Source organism: Rhipicephalus sanguineus, chromosome 3, assembly GCF_013339695.2.
Source record: "Rhipicephalus sanguineus isolate Rsan-2018 chromosome 3, BIME_Rsan_1.4, whole genome shotgun sequence".
NCBI classification, from domain to species: domain Eukaryota; kingdom Metazoa; phylum Arthropoda; class Arachnida; order Ixodida; family Ixodidae; genus Rhipicephalus; species Rhipicephalus sanguineus.
In genome coordinates, this window is record NC_051178.1 from 64,512,462 (window position 1) to 64,538,826 (window position 26,365).

Here is a 26,365-nt window from a genome sequence, read left to right on the forward strand (position 1 = left end):
TTATTATTCGAATTCGCTTCGCACCCAAAATTTTGCTATTCGCACAGCTCTAATTTTGGTAGCTGGAATGACTTTGTGACAAAAGGGAGATAACAACGGTTTAATGGCGATGACAGCAAGACCACAGATCGACGCAAACCTGCATGTTTTTTCTCTACTCGTTTGCCCCTTGGAGACAAGAGTATTCCTTCGACCGTTTGTTTTAACATCACGCAGATCCCTAGCAATGAGACAATCAATCTAAGCAAAGTCATAGTGAATCGGCAAGGTAAAACAAAGAATCTTCACAAGAAACACAAGTTGAATTTTGCCAATAAACATGTGACAGCTTTCGAGCCTATGCGTCGGAGAGACATGGCACAGTGCAGTCCATCCGACCACTGCTTTTCAACCTTCATAGTATGTCACAAAGCTCTAATCTACAACAGCAAACGAATCTCAGAGAATGAGCTGGTGCTTAATGAAAACTGTGTCTTGCAACTTGATTACAGAAAAGCAAGTGACTTTTCTAATGAGGAGAGAAATCCTGACTGCAGACAATCGTGAAAACTAGTGAAAAAGTAACCACTCCCCCCAAACAAAGCTACTATTTGTAAACAAACAAACAACTCACTGTCTTGCTTTTCTAAGCTGCTCCAAAAGCTCTTCGTACTTGTCCATAGCCCCCTCGGTGTCCATCTTGTTCACAGCCAAAATGGCTGGCTTAGAGAGGAGATCTTCTTTGTACAGTTCTAGTTCCTGAAAGCATTAAGAAACCGCAGCACGAAAAAGACGTGAGAAGCACCCCACGCACACATCTCGACCGAGTGAGACTGGGCCCAAAATAAGCATGCTGTTCGCTGCACATACTTAGTGTAACCGTACCACAAGTCCTATCTACGTAGTTCTTGTCATAAGGAGTACAATCATGCACGAGAAAAGAAAAAGATTAACAAATTTAAAGGGCCCCGAACCAGTTTTTCTTGAATTCGCAGAAGCTCTTTGTTACAAGTAAGGGCCTCCTAGAAATATGTGGACTAAATAAATTTAAATAATATTTAAGAATGACCTATTCCAAGTACAGATATTACCAGTGCAATGTAACTCTTTTCCATCCACATTGAACTTGCTTCATTGCAAAGAAGAGAATGGCACCATAACTACAGTGCTGCATTTCATTCCTATTAGGTGGGCGGGGCTGAGCGCAAGCACACGACAGTCAGTTTCATTCATAAATGCACGACTGTTATAAAAATTCATAATGCAGAATTTCTACCATTACAGCCTGTTTAGTTAAATTTATTACTTAGTATTCATAGTAATAGTAGGAAGGACAGCACTGATTAAAAAACTTTGCGTGCAGCCCAAGTCTGTGGGCAACTATAGACCAGAATTTCCAGCGCTCGTAGGCGGCCGCCATGTTTGGCCGACCAAGGTGCCGCGGTGCGAGCATTTCCTTGGGGGCTGCTGAAACGCACTGGCACACAGCACGGTGCACCACGTTTGTGGCTCTCAGTAGCGGGCGATGGCAGATTCGCACGCACTGCAGCCGCCAAGTCTTCTCGGAATGTCGGAACGTGCATCTTCTTTCATGCGACTACATTTTCGAACACCGGAATTGTGCTAGGGAGCTTGCCAAACATCGCGAGAACAGTTCAGCAACATCAGTCACGAAGGTTTGAATAGTTGCAACACCGTGCAGTTGTCCATTCTTTTTTTTTTTAGAACTGTATCATATCAAGAAACGTTTTAAACTTGCGCATTTGCGTATGCTAACGGCCAGGTGAAACCTAGTAAGCTGTATCTTCTTTTTAGATGCGAAGCAGCTTTTGCACTGGGCTTTGTCCGTAGTTCCATTGGTGACCGTCCACTTTCTGAAACCTACCATAGCCATCTGAAACATATTGAGCGCTGCACTCGCACCAAGGAGAAGTCTTCTTTGTCTTGTTCTTCGACCGCCTTGATGATGATACATGCAGAGCACATTAGGGGCCCGGGCTGCCGTATGCTGTCCTAGCTTGGTGTAACACAGACAAAACCACAGTGTGCTGGCATGCGCTAGCACGTTCGAGCCTATGTAAGGGGCTGGGTAAGACGCTGTGGCCTCTCCCTCTTACACTCTCTCAGCAATCACGTGATGGCGTCGGGGAACGAGATTCTGCAGACGCGCGATGAACCCGCGTGGCGTGCTCCAACAAGAGTTCGGGACGAGTAACAGCAACAGCAACTACAGTGCATTCATGGTGTGCTCCACATGCAAGGACGCGTTAACATCGGGCAAGGTGCCCATGATGAGTGGAACTTTAAGTCGACCAATGCGCTCCTTCGCATTCCCACATGGTTCCCTTTAGTGGGAGACGGTGAAATTTTTTTTTTTCTGAAAGGCAGTAGCGACAGATATTTTCGTGTCGCGCTACCGTCCAACTTTGTGCTGCACGATGGCTGTTTTGTGCTCTCTCACAAAATGCAACGGTATGAACTTAAATAGGCGATTATTTCAGTTTTTAACGCAGAATGCCATAGCTGAGATTACGTGCGGTTTCTAAGCGAGATGACTGTGAAAGCATGGCCTGGAGTCCTGTCTGAAGCCTCTTGTAACAAAGCTAGACGCAGCGTGCATGCTGGCGTCCAACCTCTGTGTTCTTAAAGGGGAGTCTGCAAAAACACCCCGTCGCACAGGTGCTTTGAATCACGATCAAAACCGACGAAGGCTACGTTTGAGTCCGATATTGATTAAGCTCGATCCTGACCGAGTGGCACACACTGCATGCACTTTCTATCGCGACATGCCTCGGTGAGGATATACTTAACTGCAATTGAATGATCGCCCCCTGCAATGACAAGATCCCTGTCACATGGGCACTTTGATCACGATTGAGCCGGATCAAGATTTATCGCCTCGGCCTTTCTTTGCTGTCACAGTAAAACTTCGTTGTTACGAAACCACAGGTAGACATACCTTGTGGCTGTGAGGTTCAAAATACATATGTTCTATGGACATGAAGTCGTAAAAAGTGAAACAGTTCGTTACATCGAGGTTTACCTGTGCCTTTTTGAACAAACTTATAGCCAAGGTGGCCACATTTTAGATTTTGGAAGCAAGCTTAAAACCCGCGTGTTGAAATTTCCGTGCATGTTAATAACTGAGGCTTGTTTCTACTTGGCAGCTGCGGTGGCGCCTGTAAGTATTCAGGCAAAATTGGGAAACATTTGTTAATTGGCTTCGTAGTTTGAGAAAATATCTGGTGAGGTGCATGGATACTGTCTTTCTCATTTCAAGATTTGTCGTTGCCGTTCTAGTAATTCAGATTATTACTGTATTTTTTCATCCAGCAGGTGGTCCTGTTTTAACCCATGCACTTGCAGTGCAGCCATTTGAATAGGTAGAAAATATGGCCTCCTGAGCAAGAGAACCAGCTCACTTATTACTTATCGAAATCAAGGGCCTTGAAAACGTCTAGAATACACGCTGCGCAAACACAAGCCGCTCGTGTCCTGTGAACGTCACAGGTCTGTTGCATCAGCCGCTTCTTTTTTCGCTCGTTGCTCGGACACCCAACGACAGCGCAGTGCTACCCAGACGAATTTTTATACATTGCACTGCAATTTCGAGTACATGGCAAGCAAGCAGCTGAGACCGCTACTTTGTAACAGCTCTGAAAGCACTGACACAAGCGAACACGCGACAGCAAGCACGGCTATTACCTCCCTGCCATCAGCGGCCCCCTGCTGTCGTCTACACCAGCAGGCGGCGCCTGGTGTGGAGAGTAGCGGTGCGGCTGACACTCGCGCTACGAGGCTAAGAAAAATCTGGTCTATATAGTACTTTCCAAAGTTGAATTCCAGTATAACAAAGTTTAAATATAACGAAGCAAGTTGCCAATTTTAACTGACTTTATTACATCAGGGCTCTCACTGTGACCTTTAAGAAGAAATAACTGTAACAGGAAGACGAACTAGAAAGAAATGGGAACATGAGGGATTGCAGCCAAGCAGGAAAACTTCTGACCTTGTTCAAGGACATGACCGTCTCGTATGCACTCCGGTGCAACGATGCATTGTTGAGGCGGAAGCCGTTGATGTCAACAATAAAAAGCAGCATGCTTGTCCGCTCGACGTGCTTGAGGAACTTGTGGCCCAAACCAAAGTTGCGATGAGCACCTTCGATGAGCCCTGGCAAGTCAGCAAGGGAGATCTGCCACAGAGTCATGACACAATATGTATAAGCACATGCGCTTGTACGAATAAGAAAGAAATGGGAACATTACCCAATTGTGACCTGCTCTGACCATAGTGGTTGCTTCCAAATGTGTCAATTTCATCACTATCGTTGATAAGATTTAACACACGGTAAGCAGTTCGCCAGCAATCTACAGCACACATTCCAAATGTCTTTGATTATGCAAGTGGCTGAGTGATTGGTGGCTAGCTGTCTGAAAAATCGACAGAGTGGAATGAGAACTTGTGAAATTTTTTCCCCCAAATTAGAAGTCTTGGAAAGCACCCATATGCTTTCTATGTATCCAAAACTTTTGTTCTTTAAATCCTGAAATTTGCCTTCACTAGTGGTAACAAAGGGCTGAAAATTACAGTGAGCATATTGTCATCCTGGTTGTGATGGCAAAGGAAAAAGGCCATCAAACTGGTAAAGATTGAGCTAGGGAGAATTTGTGCCCAGCAAGAAAAACACGTGCAGTACAAGATAATGGCGAGCATGGTCATTGGGTGTTGATAATCTGATCATCAGTGAAACACGTCATTTTTTATACATGTGTGATCGAATATTCCAGTGTTATCGTTGGTGCTCATGGTAGATAGTTCTAGAATAAACTTAACTACCTGCGCAGTGCAAGCAATCTTATCAGAATATTCTAACACAGTCAAGAAGGTTCCTGCACATTCTGGCATGGCCTGTGCCGAGCGGTGGTAATGTATGTAGCAGTTTTGTTTTAGTGAAGCCTAGTCACAAGGAAATAAAGAAACAGGTGTGTGAGGAGTACTATGTATGAATTTCCTCTGTGCATCTACACAATGAAATAGCTGAAGCTTATGTATAGGAACAGAACACGTAGCTAGACTGCTATGTGACAGCCAAAAGTGCAAGCACTGTGCAGCGTAGGTTGTGGCGTTGTGATGACCCGTGGAATTCATTGAGGTAGCATGATGGGAGAATGCAAGGTGCTTTTCACAGTCTCAAGATTTGCAGAACTTTAAAAAATTGAGGGGCCCTTTCCCTATCGGAGAAATGAGGGCAAACGAAGCTTGGTGTGGGCGTGCCTGACCAACTGCATTTCCTTTGCATCACGTGATGCTCCGTCCTAACGTAAGCGTTCAATTTTATTGTAGGTAGCGGCCATCCCCGGAACGTTGTTTTCGGGCTGAATCAGCATGGCATTTTTCACGAAACTTCCCGTGTTCATCAGCCTCTGAACGGCTCAACGAAAAGGCCATCACACGATCATGGAAACGTGGGTTAGGAATTCAATTTTCTCAAAGTTGAAATTTTCCTGAAATGTGATATCCCTGATATCGACCTTACGTGTTGTCCAGCAGATCGCTTCTAGAGCACCAACACGAAATATTTCAATGAAGCGCCCATAGCAAGTGTACTGCTTCCCGATTGTTTTTTGCATCGTCGGTAGAATGCATTCATATGCTTCAGTTCAATTTATGTTGGGCAAGCATGGGCATGTGGCCTAGTGGTCAAGGCACTCTCTCTGACCGAGGGAGGGGGAGGGGCGGGACCCGGGTTCAATGGGTTCAAGTCACAGCAGTGGAAGGAAAGTTTATTTAGCTTTACTTATTATTTCTCTACCACTCGGCAGCTGTGGGTGAGGAGGGTTTCTTCGGAACACACACCATCACCAGCTTCACAAGTCAGTCAATACAAGCTACGCTTGAAAAAGAAACATGAGCTGCAGCACCTGAGCAAAGGTTCATAAACAAATTCATTGTAACACTCACATTGTAAGAACGCTGAAAATTAAAAAGGTATACCACAGATGGAACACTTTTCATTGTTATCGCTTCCTTGTTTGTTTGTTTTTTAAATGTCGATGTCTGGCCTGCTGCATTAAAGGGACACTAAAGTGAAACACCGAATGGGTTTAGATTGATAAATTGTTCTCTGAGAACCATAATGTCGTTAATTTAACCATCATAAATCTATTAATTAGAGGAGAAAATCAAGGTCAATGTCTCATTTTTAAAATATTGCACCGAAATCTCTGCGCTTGAGATCACGGATTTCAAGGCATATTTTTCGTTGTTTTGCTCAACAAAATTTCCTGAAACCTGGTTTGTTAGGTCTATGGCCCCCTCAGAGGACACTGCACTTCATTTTTGCCAATTAGGGAATACGTAGCACATAGCAGACACCACCAAAATCTATGTCGCGGCATTTGGTACAGGAACTTCAAAGTGGCGCTTGCCACCCACGTTTTCTTTCGGCGCGTTTTTTCGGTTACCAAGCATCTTCTCACGGCAAGCGTGGTGATTTTAGAATTGTGAAAAAGTAATTTACTAATATGAGAAAAATCGTTTTTGTCTTTAGTGTCACTTTAAGGATTCTAGCAAATTTTTGGAAATGCAGCGACTGTTTAAACTATTTGCATCAATCAATCGTCAAACCAAAATACTGATTATTCCTATAAGCTTTCAAAAAAGACATATTTCAGTGGAAGTGTTTATAAGTAGGAAAGATCACCTTGCAAATATACTTTCACTGAAAAAGGAAATGTGACAGCCATCACATTTACATTGTCTGAGAAAGGACTAGATATATGCAAAGTAAAGCAATATTGAATTGGTCAAAAGCACTGGCTTCCAAACACACACACACGCACACACAAAAAAACATTCTTGCAGCAATGCAAGATGGCTTAAAGCTTATTTTATTATTTTTTTTCTTGCAAGAATATAGATTAATAGTTCAGAATAACGGCTCTAAGTTCCACTTACAGACCACGCAAAAAATGTTCAGTGTATACATAAACAGAAATTGAGCCTGCATTCTGGCTCCATAATATGCACAACGGTATCAACAAAATATTTCCGTGCTCTAGCATGTCAGCATTTCAGTGAAGTGCATGATTCTGAAGCTTTGTTTGGATAAAGCAATTGATATGAGCAAAGATATATAAAAAAACACGTGAGGATAGTTAGAAAAGTTGATTGTGAGGTTTCATGTGCGAAAACCATGATTTCATTATGATGATTATAATAATAATAATAATATCTAGGGTTTAACGTCCCAAAACCACGATATGATTATGAGAGACGCCGTAGTAGAGGGCTCCGGAAATTTCGACCACCTGGGGTTCTTTAACGTGCACCTAAATCTAGGTACACGGGCCTCAGACATTTTCGCCTCCATCGAAAATGCAGCTGCTGCGGATGATTTCATTATACGAGGCAAACCGTGATGGGACACTCCAGATACCTGTTCTAAGAGACAGACTTTAAGCAGTCTCATGTTCTCCTTTCCTTTTTTCTTTCTTTCTTTTTCTTCTTCTTCTTTTTTGTAACATCTCTCTTCTATTATCTTTTATTCCCCTCACCCCCTTCACCCAACACAGGGTAGCCAGCCGGTCTAAAAAGTGGCAACCTCCCTATCCTTCTGCTTGTTTTTTCCTTCCTTCCAGATAACTCGTGAACATGTGGGGTACTTTAGCATGTGCCAAATGCATAAAATACGGAAGCTTTCACATTCTGACCGTAACGAAATTCGGCCACTGCGTCCATGACCTAACACGTGACTTAAAGCTCAGCAGTGCAACACTGTAGCTACTGGGTTACCTCCTACTGCACCCCCTCCCCATAATAAATCGATCTGTAAATAAATAAATAAACAAATAAATAAATAAATAAATAAATAAATATGAACTACTCAAATGCATGGCACCGCATGAACTGACAGTAACTTACCTGCCGGTGGTCAGCATATTCCATGATTCCAATGTTTGGGCTGATGGTAGTAACTAAAACATAAGAAGGAAGCATTTAAGCATCATGCTGCTTATCTTGAGCACAAAAGTGTCATTCATAAATAACACATAATGCTTCCACTGTTTCATGCTGTGACACATCTCTTTCAGCAGTGCAATCAACCCTTTTCTACATCTAATGGCTTACAAGCATTTATATACAAAAATTTGTTTGCTCTAATAACTGCACTAGAGTATATATTCATAAGCATAAATCAGACACAAATAAAAACTGGTCTCCTTATACCAAAGCCCGGAAAGTGTATGGGTAAAAAGACTGTCATTGTGGAATACAAGTCATTATATCTTTATTGTCCATATCCAAGTTGTAGCCTGACATAATGCCCAACAGTGCTGCAAATGTGAAAGTGAGTGTCACAACAATGGCACTGTCTATAATGTAAATTTTTTATGAAGAAGTGTTTGTCATAAACACTAGGGGTGTGCGAATATTCGAGTTTGGAATTCAGATTGAATAGTACGATAAGAGTATTTTGATTCGACTTTTGAATAGCTAGTATTTAAAGTTTTGAATAATTCCACAGGACAAATATCTAATAATAATAATAATAATATCTGGGGTTTAACGTCCCTAAACCACGATATGATTATGAGAGACGCCGTAGTGGAGGGCTCCGGAAATTTCGAGCACCTGGGGTTCTTTAATGTGCACCTAAATCTAAGTACACGGGCCTCAAACATTTTCGCCTCCATCGAAAATGCAGCCGCCGCGGCCGGGATTCAATCCCACGACCTTCGGGTCAGCAGTCGAGCGCCATAACCACTAGACCACCGTGGCGGGGCAGGACAAATATCTAAAACACGACAAAGGCCAACGGTGCAACTTGGTTAGGGTGGGGTGGCTAAAACTAACGCTAATGTCATTACAGTAGGCCTTTTGTTAAAACTTTCACCGATATCCTGGTTCAAAAGTGAGCGCATGTTTATTTTAAAGGAGATCATGTCATTTCAGCATGTAAAAAAACACATAAGAAAATTGTCAAGCCCTTCACAACTTAGTTTGCAAAACGAAGGCACAGACTGCTTGCACAGTTGGATTGTGTGTGGCGCAAGCCCCGTAAAATGTCTCGACTTTGGCCCGCAAAACTATCCGTGACTGGCTTCAGATGCAAAAATTTGTTCACGCTGTGCAGTCAGCACTGCCGCACCGCACCACTCATTCAGAAACTCCCATCGTTCCAACGCGCAGTTAAAACGCTGCTGTGAACAGGGCACCCGATGATTTTTGGCCCCAGAGCGCTGATGACGACGAAGCCCAACATTACCGTTGTCAGATGAACCGTAATGTGCAACAATAAAAAAACAAAAACATGCCCCCTTCTGTTAGATGTTAGGAGGTTAATTAGTGCCACTGCAGTCTGGAATGGTGGCTCTTCTATCAACATGTCTGCATGCCTATAAAAGACGGAAAAACAACCCCTCCTGAACAAACACGTAATAGAGCTGTCACCACCTATCTTAATTACACTGAAAACTCGACATAACGAACACAGATATAACGAAATATCGGTTATAACGAAGTACATGAAGAATAGTCTTGCAATACATAGAGTGTTAAGAATATACAGTCAAACCCCGCTACAACGAAACTGACGGTGCTCGGAGAAATGTTCGTTGAAGCGAACATTTTGTTGTAGTGAAATCGAAAAAAAATATGGCTGACCTGAGCTAGTAGAACAGATAAACTTTTATTTCCAAAATTTAAAAAGTGTCTGCTGCTTCCTTTACGTCCCTAGCAGCGTCACGACGTGATTCTCATATATGCATAGTGATGCCACGTTGAAAAGCACGCAGAAACAACGGCTTCCGCGAACGAACCAAACAGAGGCACGGGCGCGCAATACGAACTGCACAGTTGCACTAATACGCTAACACTAGCTATTCACCGACAACGGCGAGATGCAGGCTTGCTATCGCAGAGCGATGACTTACGCCTTATTCTATGCTATTCTTATCCACCCCTAGCAACTGGCTGATCCTGTTGATAACGCGGACGAATTGTTGCTCCGACCGCCGGTCGCACTGGCCAAGCGCAAAAAGCACGAAAAGCATTGGCATTGGAAAAAGCATGGTTCCACAATTGCACCCCAGGGCTGCTCGCGCTGATAACGTGGATGTATTGTCGCTCTGACAACTAGCAAAGTGCAAAAAGCACGAAAAGCATTGGAAAGGCATCGGAGAAGGAATCGTTCCGCGACTGCACCCCAGTGTGGACAACTGAGCTTTGGCTTCGGATTGTCTGCGACTAAGAAGTAACTCAAGCCAGTTGTGAAAGCAGGGCAGTCTGATCGCCGTTGCTAGCAAGCAATGATGGCCCCCATGCTCAGTCAACAGCGGCGGTTTCTGGTGGTGCCAACACGCGATTTAGACTTTGAATTCGTATTTTTATGTTCTAAAATGCACCTAAATGTCTGAGATTGAGTTTATTGCACGGTAAATTAAATTTTTGAGTCCGGAATGGCATCGTCAAATTTCATTGAAGCGGAACGGCAGCAGAAAAAGTGTTCGTTGTGGCAAGAATATTTATGCATTGACTCCTATGGACTGTTGATGAGGAACTGAGAATTTTTCGTTGTACCAGAAATTTCGTTGAAGCGGAGTTCGTTGTAGCGGAGTTCTACTGTACATTCATAACGAATTTTTGGATATAGCTAAGTTATTTTCGTGTAGGATGTAACTTCGTTATATTGAGGTTTGAGTGTACATGTTTCGTGTAAATAAGATAGTTCCGGGTCCTGCAACCGTTTTCAAGTGCAGGAAACACCACAACGCTATGGCAAGAGAGCCTGAAGACAGGCCATGTTGAACAGCTCAAGTTTCTACATGACAATTTATAGTCTTCCAGTAGCAGTCACTCACCACGTCGTGGACTCGAGGACATGAGTACATTTCATTTCTGTGTTGCTTCTTTCAATTTTCAATAAAATCTTTGTATTCGATATTTGATATTTTTGACCACCATTTGGCACTATTCGATCCGAATTGGATTCGAAATAAAATTTCAGTATTCGCACACCCCTAATAAATACTTCACTGCATTAAGATGTGGCTGCCAGATCTAAGGCCCCAAAAATTTATTTTTTCTCAAGTTAGTAAAGTTAGTTTCTTCTTGTACTGCCCTATCATTGCTACATTTTTGCAGCGCCTTTTATCTAAATAAGAATTCATCGACTACATACTTTGCATGAAAGATCAAATTTCAGTCCAATGATGTTTCATTATAATGTAGTACATCACCAATTTCACCGACATTATTATATGTATCGACGTTTAGCTGTAAGTGACTCACCAGCCATGCTGGCTGGTAGTCCATGCTGTGCATCTGCTAATTACTGTGTTGACAGTAGTGGCCTAAGTGGTGTGCTTTGATAGATAGGAAGAAATCAATAATTTTCAAGATATCAGAGGAAGCTACTACCCTCCATCATGGATGGAGAGGTTGCAGACAAATTCCGATTTGCTCAGAACATCTACCTAGTACAATAACATTACATATGATTCACCGCTAGTGCAAGGCAGTATCCAATGCTTTCAAGTTACAAAGTGCAGACACTGGCTCCAGAACCGCAGGTCTGTATGGGGAAACCAGCTAACGTCTAAAGCATTTCCAAGCACAAAGTCGTCGGTTGGATGGATGAAGCGACATCACATAACATGACATATACCATAAAATTCTGACCAAGCGACCCCCCTTGCGCAAGTCGAAATTACTGGCAAAGTAGTGGGGTGCACTTTCCCAGAATGGCACCAAAGTTCAAGATGACGGCAGCATTTATTGCCAGACAAAAATGGAGTGTACATAGCCTTCCCCAGAAGTCTTCTCACTCTCGTTTGTGGCACGGCGCATTACGACAGCTCACAAACACAAGAAATACAAAGAAACCGCGATCACACCACGGGAAGCATGGCATAGAAGCACCTCCAATGATGAGTCAGCACAACAGCTTTAAACAAAAGAAACAGACCTTGAAGGCCTTACTTTTGCTGACTACGTCATCCTAGGTACCATCTTGGAATACAGATCTCAAAGGCCATGCTCTTGCTGGCAGGACCCTAACAGTCGTCGTGGGTGTCTTGTCCCATTCGGGGTGTGATCATTATGTGAGGGGATTTTTTAATTTGATTTTTTATGACAAATTTCAGCTGCAAGCACTTCGAAATTGGCCTGCTAAGCAGCACTGAATCGGATTCAAGCAGGCCAGTGTTGCAAGATTGGTGTGCGGGGTGGGAGAAGTAGAAGGGGTGGGAGGGTGCTTTCCCGGTGGGAAATTGAAATTAGAAGTGAAATCGGAGGGGGCGCTTGCTCGGGTGGGGGCGTTTGCTCGGAATTTTACTGCAAGTAAAACTGCCTGCATGTACTGAATCATGAGTTTGATTCATAATAACAATTTTCGAAAGGTTATCCCAGGCATGGTAATATACAACAGGTGCGACAGAAACCATAGTTGACATACATACAAGGGTAGTTGGCAACCTTGGGTGCTGCTCTTGACAGTGCCCTCAGGAGTGTTGACTTGCCAGCATTAGGAAAACTGCAGAAATATGATAATAACGACACACTTTACAGAACAGTTTGTGTAACCACTAGTGTTGATAAACAGAAAAACAAGCTCAGTTCTATTAATAAGTTACCCTCCTTCGATCTCATCCTTGGCTGCACTGCCTTTTCGGAATTGAAGCCTTTGATCCTCCCTTGTTTAGATTACTTTTGCAGGCCATGAGTGACCTGAAACCATACAGAGCTTGCGTGCAGAACTGGACTATAACATCGCAGATCTATCGATGTGTGCGCCACGTTGGAAGTGGGTTCTTCATGTGACAAAACCAGCGAACCACACCTTGTGGAACACGAGGATTAGATTCAAGTGGAGGGTTGAAAGACATTTTTCTAGAGCTGTGCGAATAGCAAAATTTTGGGTGCGAAGCGAATTCGAATAATAAAGGTTGAGTGCGAATCGAATAATTTCGAATAATTTTTGAATATTTCTCAAACATTTTTCGAATAATTCGAAGTGAAATTACAGAAAAAGTTGCAGAGAATCCCTAAGTATGTTCTTGTGAGATAGCAACATGAAAGTGTTTTTTTTCACTGGGTTGATGAAGCGCTGGTGGGGTCATATTTCATAGTTGTCTTTCTTATCAAGAATGAGGCAATGTAGAGGCCGAATTGTATTTATGTACATGATTTGGTGCAACCAAAGTGTTACCGACAACACTTTACACGTGATAGGCAGAGATGCCATTTCCTCAGCCTCTCCTTCTTTTCAACTTCTGTGGAAGGCCAACTGATGTGGCAGACAAGGGTGTGCTCCTTTCAAGTCCGGAGTTCCAAATCTGCCTCGTAGACGTCGATATATAAGAACCAGAGCCGTATATTCCTTCGGAGAGTTCGGCGGAGGGGCGGAGCCAACAACCATCCAAATTTAGCGGCGGCGCGGCGCTGTCCGCCATTTTGTGCCGCGGCACTGTAAGCTCGCGTTGGCGTGCGCCCGCAACGCTCCGTCTCTGGCGAACCCTTTCTTCAGCGACCGCGCTGCAAGCCCCCATTGCGACGTCCGTGCAGGTCCACGATGTTTCACGCAGCCGACACGTGCACGATCAGCAGCAAAGACACACCAGGTCGGTCATAGGGGAAGCATAAATGCCGACAGCGACGTCACGGGTACAGCATCACGAGAAACCTCGGCACGAAATGGCGTCGGCGGCGCGGAAGCGCGCTGTTGCCAGACTGGCGGCGAGATCAAAAGAGCGCCGAACTCTCCCAAAGGGAATATACGGCTCTGATAAGAACATCTGAAATTTTGGATGCTAAAAAGCTTCGGCGTCCGATTTTTCGGACTTCCTGCCCAAATTTCAGGTCCAAAACAACATTAATTGAGCCCCCAACTCTGCCACATCTTTCATCTCCATATTGGAACCAGCGTTTTCTTGAGTTAACATTAGCGACCGTAACGAAGCTTGAAAGGCAGCTTTGCCGCAATACGGGGGTGTGATGAGGTGAAGCATATTAAAAATCTAGGGACCACTTCCAAACGGACGTTGACTGTCTCTTGACTAAGTTCAACCGTAACGGACCTTGAAAGGCAGCTTTGCCGCAATACGGGGGTGTGATGAGGTGAAGCATATTAAAAATCTAGGGACCACTTCCAAACGGACGTTGACTGTCTCTTGACAAAGTTCAACCGTAACGGACCTTGAAAGGCAGCTTTGCCGCAATACGGGGGTGTGAGGAGGTGAAGCATATTGAAAATCTAGGGACCACTTCCAATCAGACGTTGACTGTCTTGCCCAAGTTCGACCGTAACGGAGCTTGAAAGGCAGCTTTGCCGCAATACGGGGGTGTGATGAGGTGAAGCATATTGAAAATCTAGGGACCACTTCCAACCGGACTTTGCCTCTTGGCTAAGTTCGACCGTAATGGAGCTTGAAAGGCAGCTTTGCCGCAATACGAGAGTGTAATGAGGTGAAGCATATTGAAAATCTGAAGGGGTCACTTTCAACCGGACGTTGACTGCATTTGTCTTTGGGAAGTTCGAATAGTAAAATTTCAGTGCGAATCGAATCGAATAGCAAACACTATTCGAAAAATATTCGAAATTTCGAATATTCGCACACCCCTACATTTTTCTTTACAGAGCATGTACAAGATCGTTAGTACATACTGAAGTTTGGACAATATACTTCCCATCAAGGTCCCGACATTGCACTTATAGATGCAAATTCAACAGTAAGGTCCGAACCAAAACCTGAAATCAACTGTCAACCCATTGGGAGCACGTTAGGTTGCAGATGTTTTCTATGAACAAAAAGAAACGTTCACGTATCACAAGCATGTGCACATGCATGTGCACACATGCAAATAGGAAATATGGCATTCACGATATCTTCACTACTAATCCTTTTTGAAAGACTTTTTTAACTGTACATTTCTGGGAGGAGTCACATGAATCCCAAGTCGTTTTTAATGTCAAGCCCAAGGGATGGTTCAGGACTCCTTTAAAAGACTAGGAGACTTACAATGCACCTTGCGCCTTTTTCCACAAGGAACTAAACTTATAAAATATAAAACCCCCTGCTTTGAGCTATCCTTGGACATGATTGTGTTGTATGGCACCCATACAGGCATCGCAGTGCTAAAGAACAAGAATCTCTGGAATGGAAGGCAGTTGTTTGCGGGAGCTATGACAAGGGCTTTCTTGCCATCTAATTTCCTTCCCCGGCTAGGTCTCACAATTCTTGTCATGCATAATCGTCTTGAATATCTGAAATTTATATGCATTTTAATCAATTCGCCTCTCCTCTCTTTGCCGGACAGTTGCCTAACATTTCTCAAACTACCATCTACTAGGACCCATCATGCCCTAAACATTTCAACATTTCTTTTTTGCCTGTACTGTACTCTTTAAATACGGTTTCTTCCCTTTACCCTTGACATCGTGACTGCTAACAACAGACAAGGTGAGTGAAAGGAACTGTCCTCGTCTGTTGTTAGTGGTCAAGATGTCAAGCAGTAAACACCACCTAGGCTAGACTCAAGCTCCCTTCAACCACTGATGGTTGGATTTCCCCAACCAGTAACACCCTTTCATTACCGTTGCAAGAATTCTCGCTAACCCGCAGAAAAATGTTTTGTATACTCGTTTTCTTAGCTTCTCTGTACTGCCTCCCACTTCTGCAATAGCCTCGTTGAGGCTATAGTACGTACAAATAAATAAAAATATATGTAAATGCAAATCAACAAAAATGAACATTGGGTCTTCTGGTGCAACATGGGTATTATGCTACTATTCAGTGAGTTAAATTTCTGAGATAGAGTTGGAGGTCTCCTCACCCCACGAAGCCCACATCTGCAATGAGCTTCAGGCTGAGGGTGATGTTGTCGACCTCGCCCTTCTGTCCGTGGTACTGGTTGCTGGGGTTGCCCCCCTGGCCCCCTCGCACCACCAAGATCTTGTCATTAGGCTTGATGAGGTCCCCTGCATGTGTTGGAGGATTGATGATAGAATAAACACAGTGGAAAGGGCACACGAACACATGAAAAAAAAATGCATGTGCAATTGTGCCAAAGGCAATAGCACAAAGAATATGCAAACATGGATGGCTTGTCAGATGAACTAACGTCCCATGGAGGTCAACAGTCGTTTTATATTGTAGAAACTCGCTTATACGTTCCTAACTTGCATGTTTTCCCGCTTATAGTACTATAATATTTTCTGGCGTCCTGTCCAAGCAGAGAACCTACAGACACTTATGCACTGCAATCCCTTTTTCAAACGTTCCCACAGTGTTCCTGTCTGATGCATTGCATACTTTCACTGTGGTGGATATGCTGAAAAGGTGCGTCAATGAGTTTGGAAATGTGGCCTGCCACAAAGCCATCCAAGTGCTTGAAAAGAGTCTGGTTTAGGCAGACGTACAAAAGAAACCGCAGACTTCCACCAAGGACTTCTTTAAGGCTTTAAACTGATGAATAAATTATTGTGAGGTAGAGCTGTGTGCAATGCATCTGTTTTATTATTTAGTCGCAATTTTACCGATTTTAACCCCATTTTTGCATTCTACGTTTCCCGGCTACCACATCATTTTTTTTTTATGTGGCCCATGAAAAACGTATTAGAGAGGTTCTACTGTCCTATTCAGGAAAGCAACTGCGTGCTTCAACTGTAAGGACATCGGTAGTTTGCGTTGAGGCCAAGAAGGAAGGTGAAAAGAAGGAAGGAGTCAGACAACAAAGTACAGCCTACTAATGAGTTGAATGTTGTGTCTCCAGTCTTACTTCTGATCAACCTCACAACTTCTTCACTATTCTTGTGCAGCATCTGACCGATAAAATGAAGGAACAGCTGTTCTCTATTTTTTTTCCAACTTCTCAGATACCTGTCCTTGACATGTCTAAGTTAGGCAAGCTGTCAGTTATCCTGTCCGCAACCGCAGCAGCAGTTAGTTGTGTGCTTTGCTCCCATTGAAACTAGGCTGTGAAAAATGATGAGTTGTTACATGCCGAAACCAATATACAATTATGAGGCATGCTGTGGTGAGAGACTCGTCGATTAATGTTGACCGCCGGCGGTTCTAACGTGTATGTATGCCTATGTAGAACACAAGTGGCACAGGTTATTAGTTATCATGAAAAGTAGCAAACAGTATGGCCTACCGGGCTGCCAGAACACTCAGCTACACGCCAGCACAGGTAGAGCCGGCACACTATACAGGAACATATGCTGTTACAACAGAGACCACATATAGAAGCACTAAGGTCTGATATAATGCAGTATCTGAAAGTTCGATGGTATAGAAAAGGAATTTCATGAAATATTTTGAAGCGTTTGCAAAAGTCTTGGAGATATTTCGGGCAATGGCAAAACAGACTCTTAGTATTTTCAAAGGCTGTAAGAACTTGCTGATACAACTTCGCTGTATTTCATAAATGCATTGCCTGTGTAAATTTGCGAAGGTATAATTTTTTATAATAATGTTCACCTCAGCAAGTTGATTTTATTTTATCTTTTGACATCATACTCCTCCTAACTGTACAAGGCTTCAACGTTTCTGCCATTAAAACTGCATTGTAAAAGGAACAATACAACTTATTACTGCGACTCTTACTTATAACGAGTGGTCCATATGCAGAAGTATAAACAAAAAAGCACACCGAAGGTGGTGTTTCAAAGTACAATTGCTCAAGAATAAGTATCAGAAAAAATGGTTTCATTTTGAACATGGATGAAGGATAAATAAAAATATGTGTAGGTTTCTTTGCAAAAGCAGCTTGACGCAGCAAACTGCGCAAAGACATACCAATCAAATGATTCTGGCCGTTGTAGACAGACACTCCGACAGGCACTTTGACGGTGATGTCAGTTCCTGGTTGGCCAAGGATTTGTGTTGACCTGTTATTGGGAAATGTTTGCAGTTATTGCAATATGTAAAACGAAGTTGTACAAATCCACTGAAAACAATATCAGCACCATCTGTTATACCGCAGGAAACTACTTAATATAAACTTTTTTTTCTGTCACACACAGCTCACTATTGCAGGCACTCACAATTTACCTTCTTTGCTATGTGCATCCATGTTTGTGGACATGACTTGTAAAGCAAATTACACAACAGCAAATTGCTCAGTGTTATTGAAAACTCATGCCGCCCAGAGTGTTCTTTACCAATACTCCAAGAGTGAGCAGTAGAAGTCAAATTTAACGGATGGTGTGCAAGTACAAGGAAACGAGAGTGAGCAGCCCGCACAGCATGAGGATGTTCAGGCACAACTACTTCAAGTTTCACTATTATTATTTTTTGTTCATACAAGGTAGTGTGAACCCAAGTTACGCTATTGGTCTTTGGGAATCATCTCAAAAATATATAAAGGACTGAAAGCCAGAATGCGCATTTAGCGGGCGCGTTTTTACCATGCTCGCAACTAATGTTGCCGTTTGTGGAGACTAATTTTTTACCCTTTAAAAATGAAATTTTTGTCTGAATAATTTTTCTCTGCACTTGTGGAACCATTTGAAACAAAATTTTGCAAACTGCATCTCTTTTACTTTAGTAAAGGTATTTGCCTGGAAGGCAATTATGAAAATTCTTTGCTAGAGATGTGCGAATAGTAAACTTCAGGTTTAAAGTAAATTCGAAGCGAATAGTGATTTGGTCAAATAATTTCAAATCGAATAGTTTGAATAGTATATATCACATATTATAAATAAAAATGAGCATATTTGTCATGATCCAACTAACGTGAACAATATTTTTTTTAAATTGGAACAAGGCATGTGCGAATTTCATTCATTTTGGCACGAAGTGAAGTGGAAGCAACTTGGAATAGTAGCAGGATTTGAATTTGAGTAGAATGCAAGTGATAACTGATAAAATACCTTGTGTTTTAAAATTTACTATACCTAGGACGCATAAGCCCCTATAACAAGCTTTTAAACTTAAAAAAATGATTAATCTGTGTGAAGGTAATATGTTCATTTAACCTTGAAGCGGAGATTTGCCGCATTGCAGATTTTTCCTGGATAGGTGTTTTCACGGCATAGCACTCCTAGGCTGTAGTGAAACCACCTTTGCATGGGGCTACATGCGGTCTAATATACGCCTATTCGTTTATTTCTAATACTTCGAAATTTCGAATAATTTAAATTCCTGTCGAATACTGTAATATTCATTCAGATATTCGAAATGCTTGAATATTCGCACATGCCTATTCTTTGCACGTTGGCAACAATATGCATGCTTTCTATTCCTGAAGTACTAGTTTGTTCTTCTCTTTACAATGTACTGAACTGTAAAAGAAATTAGATTCTGGTGTTTACGTGCCAACAGCACACTATGATTATGAGGCCCACTGTGGTGGGGAACTCCAAATTAAATTTGACCACCAGAGGTGTTTTACTTCACATCGAAATCTTAAGTTTATCAGTGTTCTTTGCATTTCACCCCCATCAAAATGACACTGCCATGGCCGGAATTGCACCCATGTTCTCGAGCTTAGCAACTTGGCCGCTAAGCTAATACTATGGGTGAATGATACTGTAAATGCATGAAGTAAATGTACACATTATAACGATGAAATGAAACACGAACCATGTAGCATGTTGCCTTTGGAACATGTTGGCCTTTCCAACCACATACTTGATAAACTACTGCATATCTGCTGTGACATTACAAGGTTCATGGCTGCTTGTAATACTCTCACCTTCGCAACTGTTCCCTGGTTGGTACTTTGACATTACACCAGTGGAAACGCTACAAGCTTTCATTATAATGCTTATTGGTGGACGCAGTGTTCACCGTGTTAAGCAAAAAAAAGAAATCACCAACGACTATGATACTCGCTCGTGCGAAAATTGTGAGCAGCAGGATTTTGGTGTTCGCAGTGCCGAGCCTCTGCTCTGGCAGCTCGTTTAGCAGCAGTGGCAGACGAAGCACCTCCACTGGCTGTGTCACTTATCGTTTAGAAAGAAGTGTTACCAGGAGAACATTTCGTGCAGCACTCTGCGTTCCTCTTCGCCCTCTCATCATATTCTATTCCTTCTCTTTGCTCCTCATGCTGTCTTCACTATCACTGATATTTATTCTCCACTGCCGTTTGCATTGACTCTTTCACCCGCATCTGTGCCAGTCATTCACTCAGTTAGGCTAAGACAAAACAATCACTGCCTTGTTCTCGTGTCTTGTGTCAGTGTTTGCATGCCCAACCTTTTCCTATGATGAATAATTACTAACCAGCTCAGCTTTCTGCCGTTCTAAGCTCTCAAGTCTCAAGCTGCCCACTTTACATCAACTTAACATTCTCGTACACCAATACAATAATTTATTTAGTCATGCTACTCTCAGGACTGTATGGCATTACAGCGAGGAGTGGTTACAAAGCAATAAAGAAGGCAAAAGAAAACAAATGCAGCGATGGAGTAACGACGTGCAAATAAAGACTCCTAATTATGCAGTGTTAGCTGCGCACAGTCAGAAAATAAAATAACATAGGTGAATGTATAAATGTAAGTTTTTTATGTAGTTATGAAATGCTAGCTAAAGTTCGCCAAAAAAGATAGTTTTCAATAATAGTTACAACGTCCTGTGTAAGTTGGTTCCACACTAATGATGTACGAGACAAAAGTGATAGATAAATAGACTGGGTGTCAATGGAAACCTTATGACGGTGGTCAATATGTCGCGAAATATACCGAGGTGTAAGGATGAATGAGTCAAGAAGGTTAGGATGATGGAACAGTTGAAATTGCAACTTAGTGCCGAACTAACTTGCTGTTCTGTCCGTGACCTGCCTTGATGCGCTTGTCGGGGTAGTCTTTGACGACGTCCCTCAACTCCATTTTGTCGATGGCCTTCAAGTAGACGCTGCCACCAACGCCACCGATGCCGCCGTAGCGGGGGTATCCCGTGCCGCCTGTGCCACCGTGGATGTTCAGGCGCAGGCGATCCATGAAACGCCTCACATCACGCAGCCGTGGGCGCTTGGCCGACTCCTGAAACACAAATATGTGCATACGTAAAAACAAGCAATCCCCAATGGGGTACACTACCCCAAGCATACATACAGTTGGTCATGGGCATCTTACCAGAAAAAGGAACACTTAGAGATGTACCCACTACTCAGTTTAAGTTTAGTGTAATTTGTTGAAAATGTGGTTATGGCAACTATGTTATAAAGTAGGTTAAGTTCATGACGAACTAAAGCGGGAAAAAGTTTGTTGTGTGTGTTTTGGTTATTTTTGTTCAGCGAAGAATGAATGTCATAATTTTTCTGTTACAGTAAGAACAGCAATTAAAATCTCACAAACTTAAACAATACATTTTATTTGATGGACAGCTAAGAAGTCGTGTGGAACCGGTCCAGTTACATGCGTCAAGAACATAATGCAAGGCCCAATCCAAGAGCGATGTGAAGAATTGTCTATAAACGTCATTTTTTAAAATTTATTTTTCATTGCTGAAATTTCATTATCTATTAGACACAAGCGTATGCGTTTTAGGAACTGTAGTGGAATAATGTTGCCCTTACAGTGTACAAAATAACAACGTTACAGCTGCTCGATTGAAGAAGTATCGCTCGAGTTACACTTAGAAGTCACCAGAAAAGGTAACTAGTAAGCAGTAATGTGTTACTAGCAACAAATTACTTCCCAAAGCTGCGTACAGTTTATATAGTAGATGTCCAAGGAGATCAGCACTAATAAACCTTCGCTTAACGAGAGTTTAGTATAACTTGTACTTGCGCGGCTAGCCGGTTCAAACTAAACAAAAAAACTTAAAAAATGAGTAATCTGTTGGGTTGACACTATATACGGAAACAAGGGACAGAGGACAAGCGTTTATCATGATGCTTTCTTGTTGCACATAACGAAAATTGCGGTTGCTGAGCAAGTAAAAAAAGGAACAGTTTTTGACGTTTCGGAATCACAGGTTCCTTGTTCACAATGCAGCGAACGTAGCGCCGTTGTCCAGTTATGTACACGGTATATGACGTAATGAACGACCATAAATGTGGGGCATATTTCCGGCTGTCCTGTTAACGGTATCTGGTGCCGTATCTATCAGCAGAGATTCGAGTAGCAATCTCGTTGTCACGTTGCTTTCCTTAGCGATGATTGTGGCGTTCTCCCAAGCGATGCGGTGGCAACGCTTGTGCACATGCTCCGCAAATGTGTTGGGAGACATGCCGATTATTATGAACATCTCGTTGGTACTCTTTCAGTCATCGCGTGAAGTTTCCCGTTTCACCAATGTAGCAGAAATTGCAGTCTTTGCACGGGATCTCATAGATTACCCTTGGAAACTTCTTGTAATGGATCTTTCACATTTCACATACGAGCTTTCATTGAACTCTTGACTACGCGCTTTCTTGTGCTCGTCATATTCATGGACTGTTCCAGTTTTCAGGCGGTTGTTGACGTAGATACTTTAGAAATGTGAACAACAAAAGCAACAGCGATTTGTTTCCAGACGACGATTAAGCTTCACACGTGGATACTTGATATAGGTTTCCCAAACAACCTTTAGTCTAATGGAAAATGTTTCTGCATGCTGAATTCAATGTAGCTCTGGTGGAGGCATGTTTACTCGCAGCAGCGCATGTAGACAGATATTATCTCTGCCATAACAATTTATAATTCCACACGATCGATGAGACAACCTTGATCTAATGCAAATGCGACCCGAAAGAAAAGAGCAGTTCTCGAAATCTGCATGCATAGGCTGCAGGCGAAACCACAACGGCATCAACCACATTCACGGCTAGGTAAAATGACAGTGTAAAAAAAAAAGGTGAGCGCCCGTACCTTTGCAGCATATAAGCAAAAAGTTGTAAGCACAACCATTTTTCCTGCGCTGACGAGATTTACTTCGCCGTTGGAGCGCCCAAACGCGCAACAAACCGCACACGCGCACTCCGCATTTACCGCACACTCGCGTCCTGCTGCGGGCTTCGGCACGGCTTGGCTCGGATCAAAACCAGCTATTGATTTTTTTTTTAAACATGGCGGCCGTGACGTTATTTTGGGGTTTTCGTGGCGCTTGCAATACTAGCCTGCGAGATTTGCAACAAAGACTTCGAGATTGCCATTGCTTGAAGTCAATGCCTATTGTTGCGTGTTTACTATCAAAAATATTTTGCGAGGATGTCAACTTTTGCTTTTTTTATGACTGTTAGCAGTTATTATAAGCATAAATGTAGTATTTAGGAACATAACTTTCAAAGGCTATACGACGCATACAAAGCTGCAGCAGCGGCACGACGCCGTTTCGAGCCAAGTCAGTACAAGTGCGGTCAAAGTTAGCAAGCCATCTGTTGATTTGAAAACAAGATCTTCGCGTGGCCTCGGCGCTTGGTAGGCAAGACTTCGTCGGCGACGTAAGGTCGTCATGGGCAGAACGTAGCCCTGTGCCAAAAGCTTGATGAAGTATCGCAGCCTCGAACGGCCCAAGTGTGACCACCGGATTGATCGCCTATTTATGTCGAGCAACTCGTAGCCTCCGGCAGCTCCCAGTTAAAGGTCTCTCGCTCGGCTCCTCCGAAAGAGTTCAGGTAACTCCGCTTTCGTGGTGTTGCTATCGGCCTGAGCGTCGCACACTCAGCTGCTCATCGTAGCCCGCTTCATTTGACCCGCGTTTTTCTGGCGCGCTGCTTTTAGGTGATTGCACTTTAGCGCCGTTCATTTACCTTGGGGCGTAGTCGCGTTTGGCTGGAGGAGCCGCGTGTGATGATGCGTGTTAGCTTTTGTGTTGCTTCCACTACGCGCTTTCATCGCGAATGCTTATCCGTTCCTCGAACATTAGCGTCTGTGGCGTACTCGTTCGCGAATACATTGTTTCAAATGTGTTGGTTCCGCATTGTGACGCAGTGGTAGTTCTAAATGTGAACCGTGTTCGCGTCGCCCTTTCGGAGTGCTTGTATGGCATTGACAACTGTCAACTAGTGCAGACGACTCTGCCGACTCTAGTGACTTCTAGTTGGCGCGCTCTTTGGACAAGCGGTGTTAATTTCCGGTGCTCCTCTCTAGCTGACATCCCGTGCACGCACGTAGCTTTTGCACCGACGTTGCAGGTCCCTGCGTTGTGTAATTTTACCTGCACTACTCTGGCGCGGGACCCCCGCGCGGTCCTTTATTCGGGTCACACATTTCCGCTGCTTTCGCAACGTCTCCGGCGAGAGAGGGGCAGTAGGTGTCAGCGGTGCGGCGCCGTTCGTAAACAGATACACACATATATAGAACCTCTCTCGTTCTTCGTGCACGCAGGAAATGGAGCGAGCTGAGGCCGAGGAAGCTCGCCGAGAGCGCGACCGGCTGTACGTGAGCGAGGCGGAAGCGACTTTCGCCCACGACGAAACGCTGCCACCGCTGCCGGTGCCGCCGCTGAGGCTCACCATCGACAAGTACCTCGACTCCGGTGAGTTCAGTCGAGTCATTTGATTTGTTTCATGTCTGTCAGAGAGCGCGAGAAAGACGGGTGTGCGTTGAGAAGCCATCACGCCCGTGTTCGTGTCTGTGCAAGTGTCTTCAAGACAACGTTGTTCATAAGTTGTTTTAAGTGTCATTCTGTCTAGAACATAGACCACGAAAATGTATGTCCGCACATGTGTACATTCCCTTTTTCACCTCCCTGTAGTGTTCCAAGCTCTCTGCTGCTTGCGCGCTTCGTCTATTATAACAGTTAATCGCTGCAATAAAGCTGTACAAAAGTTGCGTTCAGTACCCCACCCCGCTTAGTGTTTGCGGGATTTTTTATTTTTTTCTAACGAATTTTAAACTTCGCAGTTATCGGGAATGTATTATGGTTTAATTTTATCCTTTATTTGACTTTATGTCATTTTTTTATTCTCACGGCTAGTGCTGAGAAACCACTGACATGCGCATGTTCATTCCGCTTCTTCAGCCTTTTGTGTTTTTTAATTCATAAGAAGGAGAGAGCTGTGAAGCGGCTCTTGCGTGCCACCGTGCAACATGCCGACGTTTCGTCGTGACCACTCGACGATTATTACCGTTGTGCAACGTTTACGACCATGAAGGATGTTTTTTTGACCCTGCAAAAAGGCAGGGACCGGGTGCCTTTCTTCTTGCTCTTTTATTTATTTATTTTTTTTACCTCCCCTCCACGACTCCGCCGTCCGCAAGATTGAGGAACGAATTGCAAGGAAAAGCAGGGTGCGAAAAGTGCCGCGACAAAAAAAAAAGTAGCAGAACAGTTTTCGAGACAAAGGCAATGAAATGCCTTCCTCGTGCAAGCGCCTGCAGACCACTTTCAGGGTTTCCGTTTTAGCGAGGTCGCAAGTTCGACACCCCATCTACACGGTGGAGGAGGACAGCTTCAGCGGCTGCAGGAGCTCATAGAAACATAATATAAAGGATGCGGTCGCTGCAGGCTGTGTCAGTGCTGAATAGACGTCATGTAATGTGGAGAGCGGAGGGGGGAGCCTGCGGTCGTTATACATACAAGTCACATCAGCCATAGGCACAAGTCCCTATACGAAGTATAGGGGCTTTACATAGGCAAAGACTCAAGTGCCCTCCTGGATAGCTTGGTTTTAGAGCCATCTGTTGTCCTATCACAGCTCGCCATTTCAAGCCTCACCCCGCCACGGTGGTCTAGTGGTTATGGCGCGCTCGACTGCTTTACCCGAAGGTCGCGGGATCGAATCCCGGCCGCGGCGGCTGCATTTTCGATGGTGGCGAAAATGTATGAGGCCCGTGTACTTAGATTTAGGAGCACGTTAAAGACCCCAGGTGGTCGAAATTTAAATTTAAAGAACCCCAGGTGGTCGAAGCCCTCCACTACTGCGTCTCTCATAATCATGTCGTGGTTTTGGGACGTTAAACCACAGATCTTATTATTATTATTATTAATTCAAGCCTTCGTGCTTCCCTGAACTTGTCTTCAGATTTCAAGATTATTTTATTGTTCGCAGAAACAAAAGCATGTAGCAGGACTATAGGCCCAGTGACTGACAGAGAAGCCAACACCCTCGCGCGCAGTTCGTACAGTTTTCATAATTGTACAGTAATATTTCAGTCAATATTGAAAAAAAAAAGTTTTCACGATATCCAGCGAAACACGGAAAAAAAGAAACAATAGAAAAAAAAACAAGTATAGTTGGGATATTACATTAAATCAGGCCGTGGGTGTACAAAAAGCGTGTATCTCAGACTCTGAAGTAAGTATCACTCTAGACTACGAGAATTTTGTTCGGATCAGAAGCGTTATACACGCTAGACAATCAGTTCAGCGAAGATGCTTGAGGCCCGTGTGCTTATTAGATTTAGGTGCACGTTAAAGAACCCCAGGAGGTCGAAATTTCCGGAGCCCTCCACTACGGCGTCCCTCATAATTGTATAGTGGTTTTGGGACGCTTAAACCCCAACAGT

General features: G+C 43.5%; 2 protein-coding genes across 2 annotated transcripts in view; one reads left to right on the plus strand and one right to left on the minus strand.

Annotated features, from left to right (window-relative positions):
* Positions 1–594: 594 nt before the first annotated feature.
* Positions 595–22,912, minus strand: LOC119386687 (GTP-binding protein 10). The gene is made up of 8 exons (XM_037653977.2): positions 22,784–22,912; positions 20,748–20,971; positions 17,784–17,875; positions 15,817–15,961; positions 12,444–12,517; positions 7,906–7,958; positions 3,989–4,174; positions 595–738 (listed from the first exon to the last, which is right to left on the minus strand). Exons 1-8 carry the CDS (start codon positions 22,820–22,822, stop codon positions 610–612), a joined length of 942 nt encoding a protein of 313 aa, XP_037509905.2. The 5' UTR covers positions 22,823–22,912; the 3' UTR covers positions 595–609.
* Positions 22,913–23,276: 364 nt separating this feature from the next.
* LOC119386689 (peroxisomal carnitine O-octanoyltransferase-like) overlaps positions 23,277–26,365 on the plus strand; it is an 89,908-nt gene continuing 86,819 nt past the window's right edge. The window contains 2 exon segments of the mRNA XM_037653978.2: positions 23,277–23,529; positions 24,242–24,392. Of these exon segments, the coding sequence (XP_037509906.2) occupies positions 24,245–24,392 (148 nt within the window). The 5' untranslated portion in view covers positions 23,277–23,529; positions 24,242–24,244.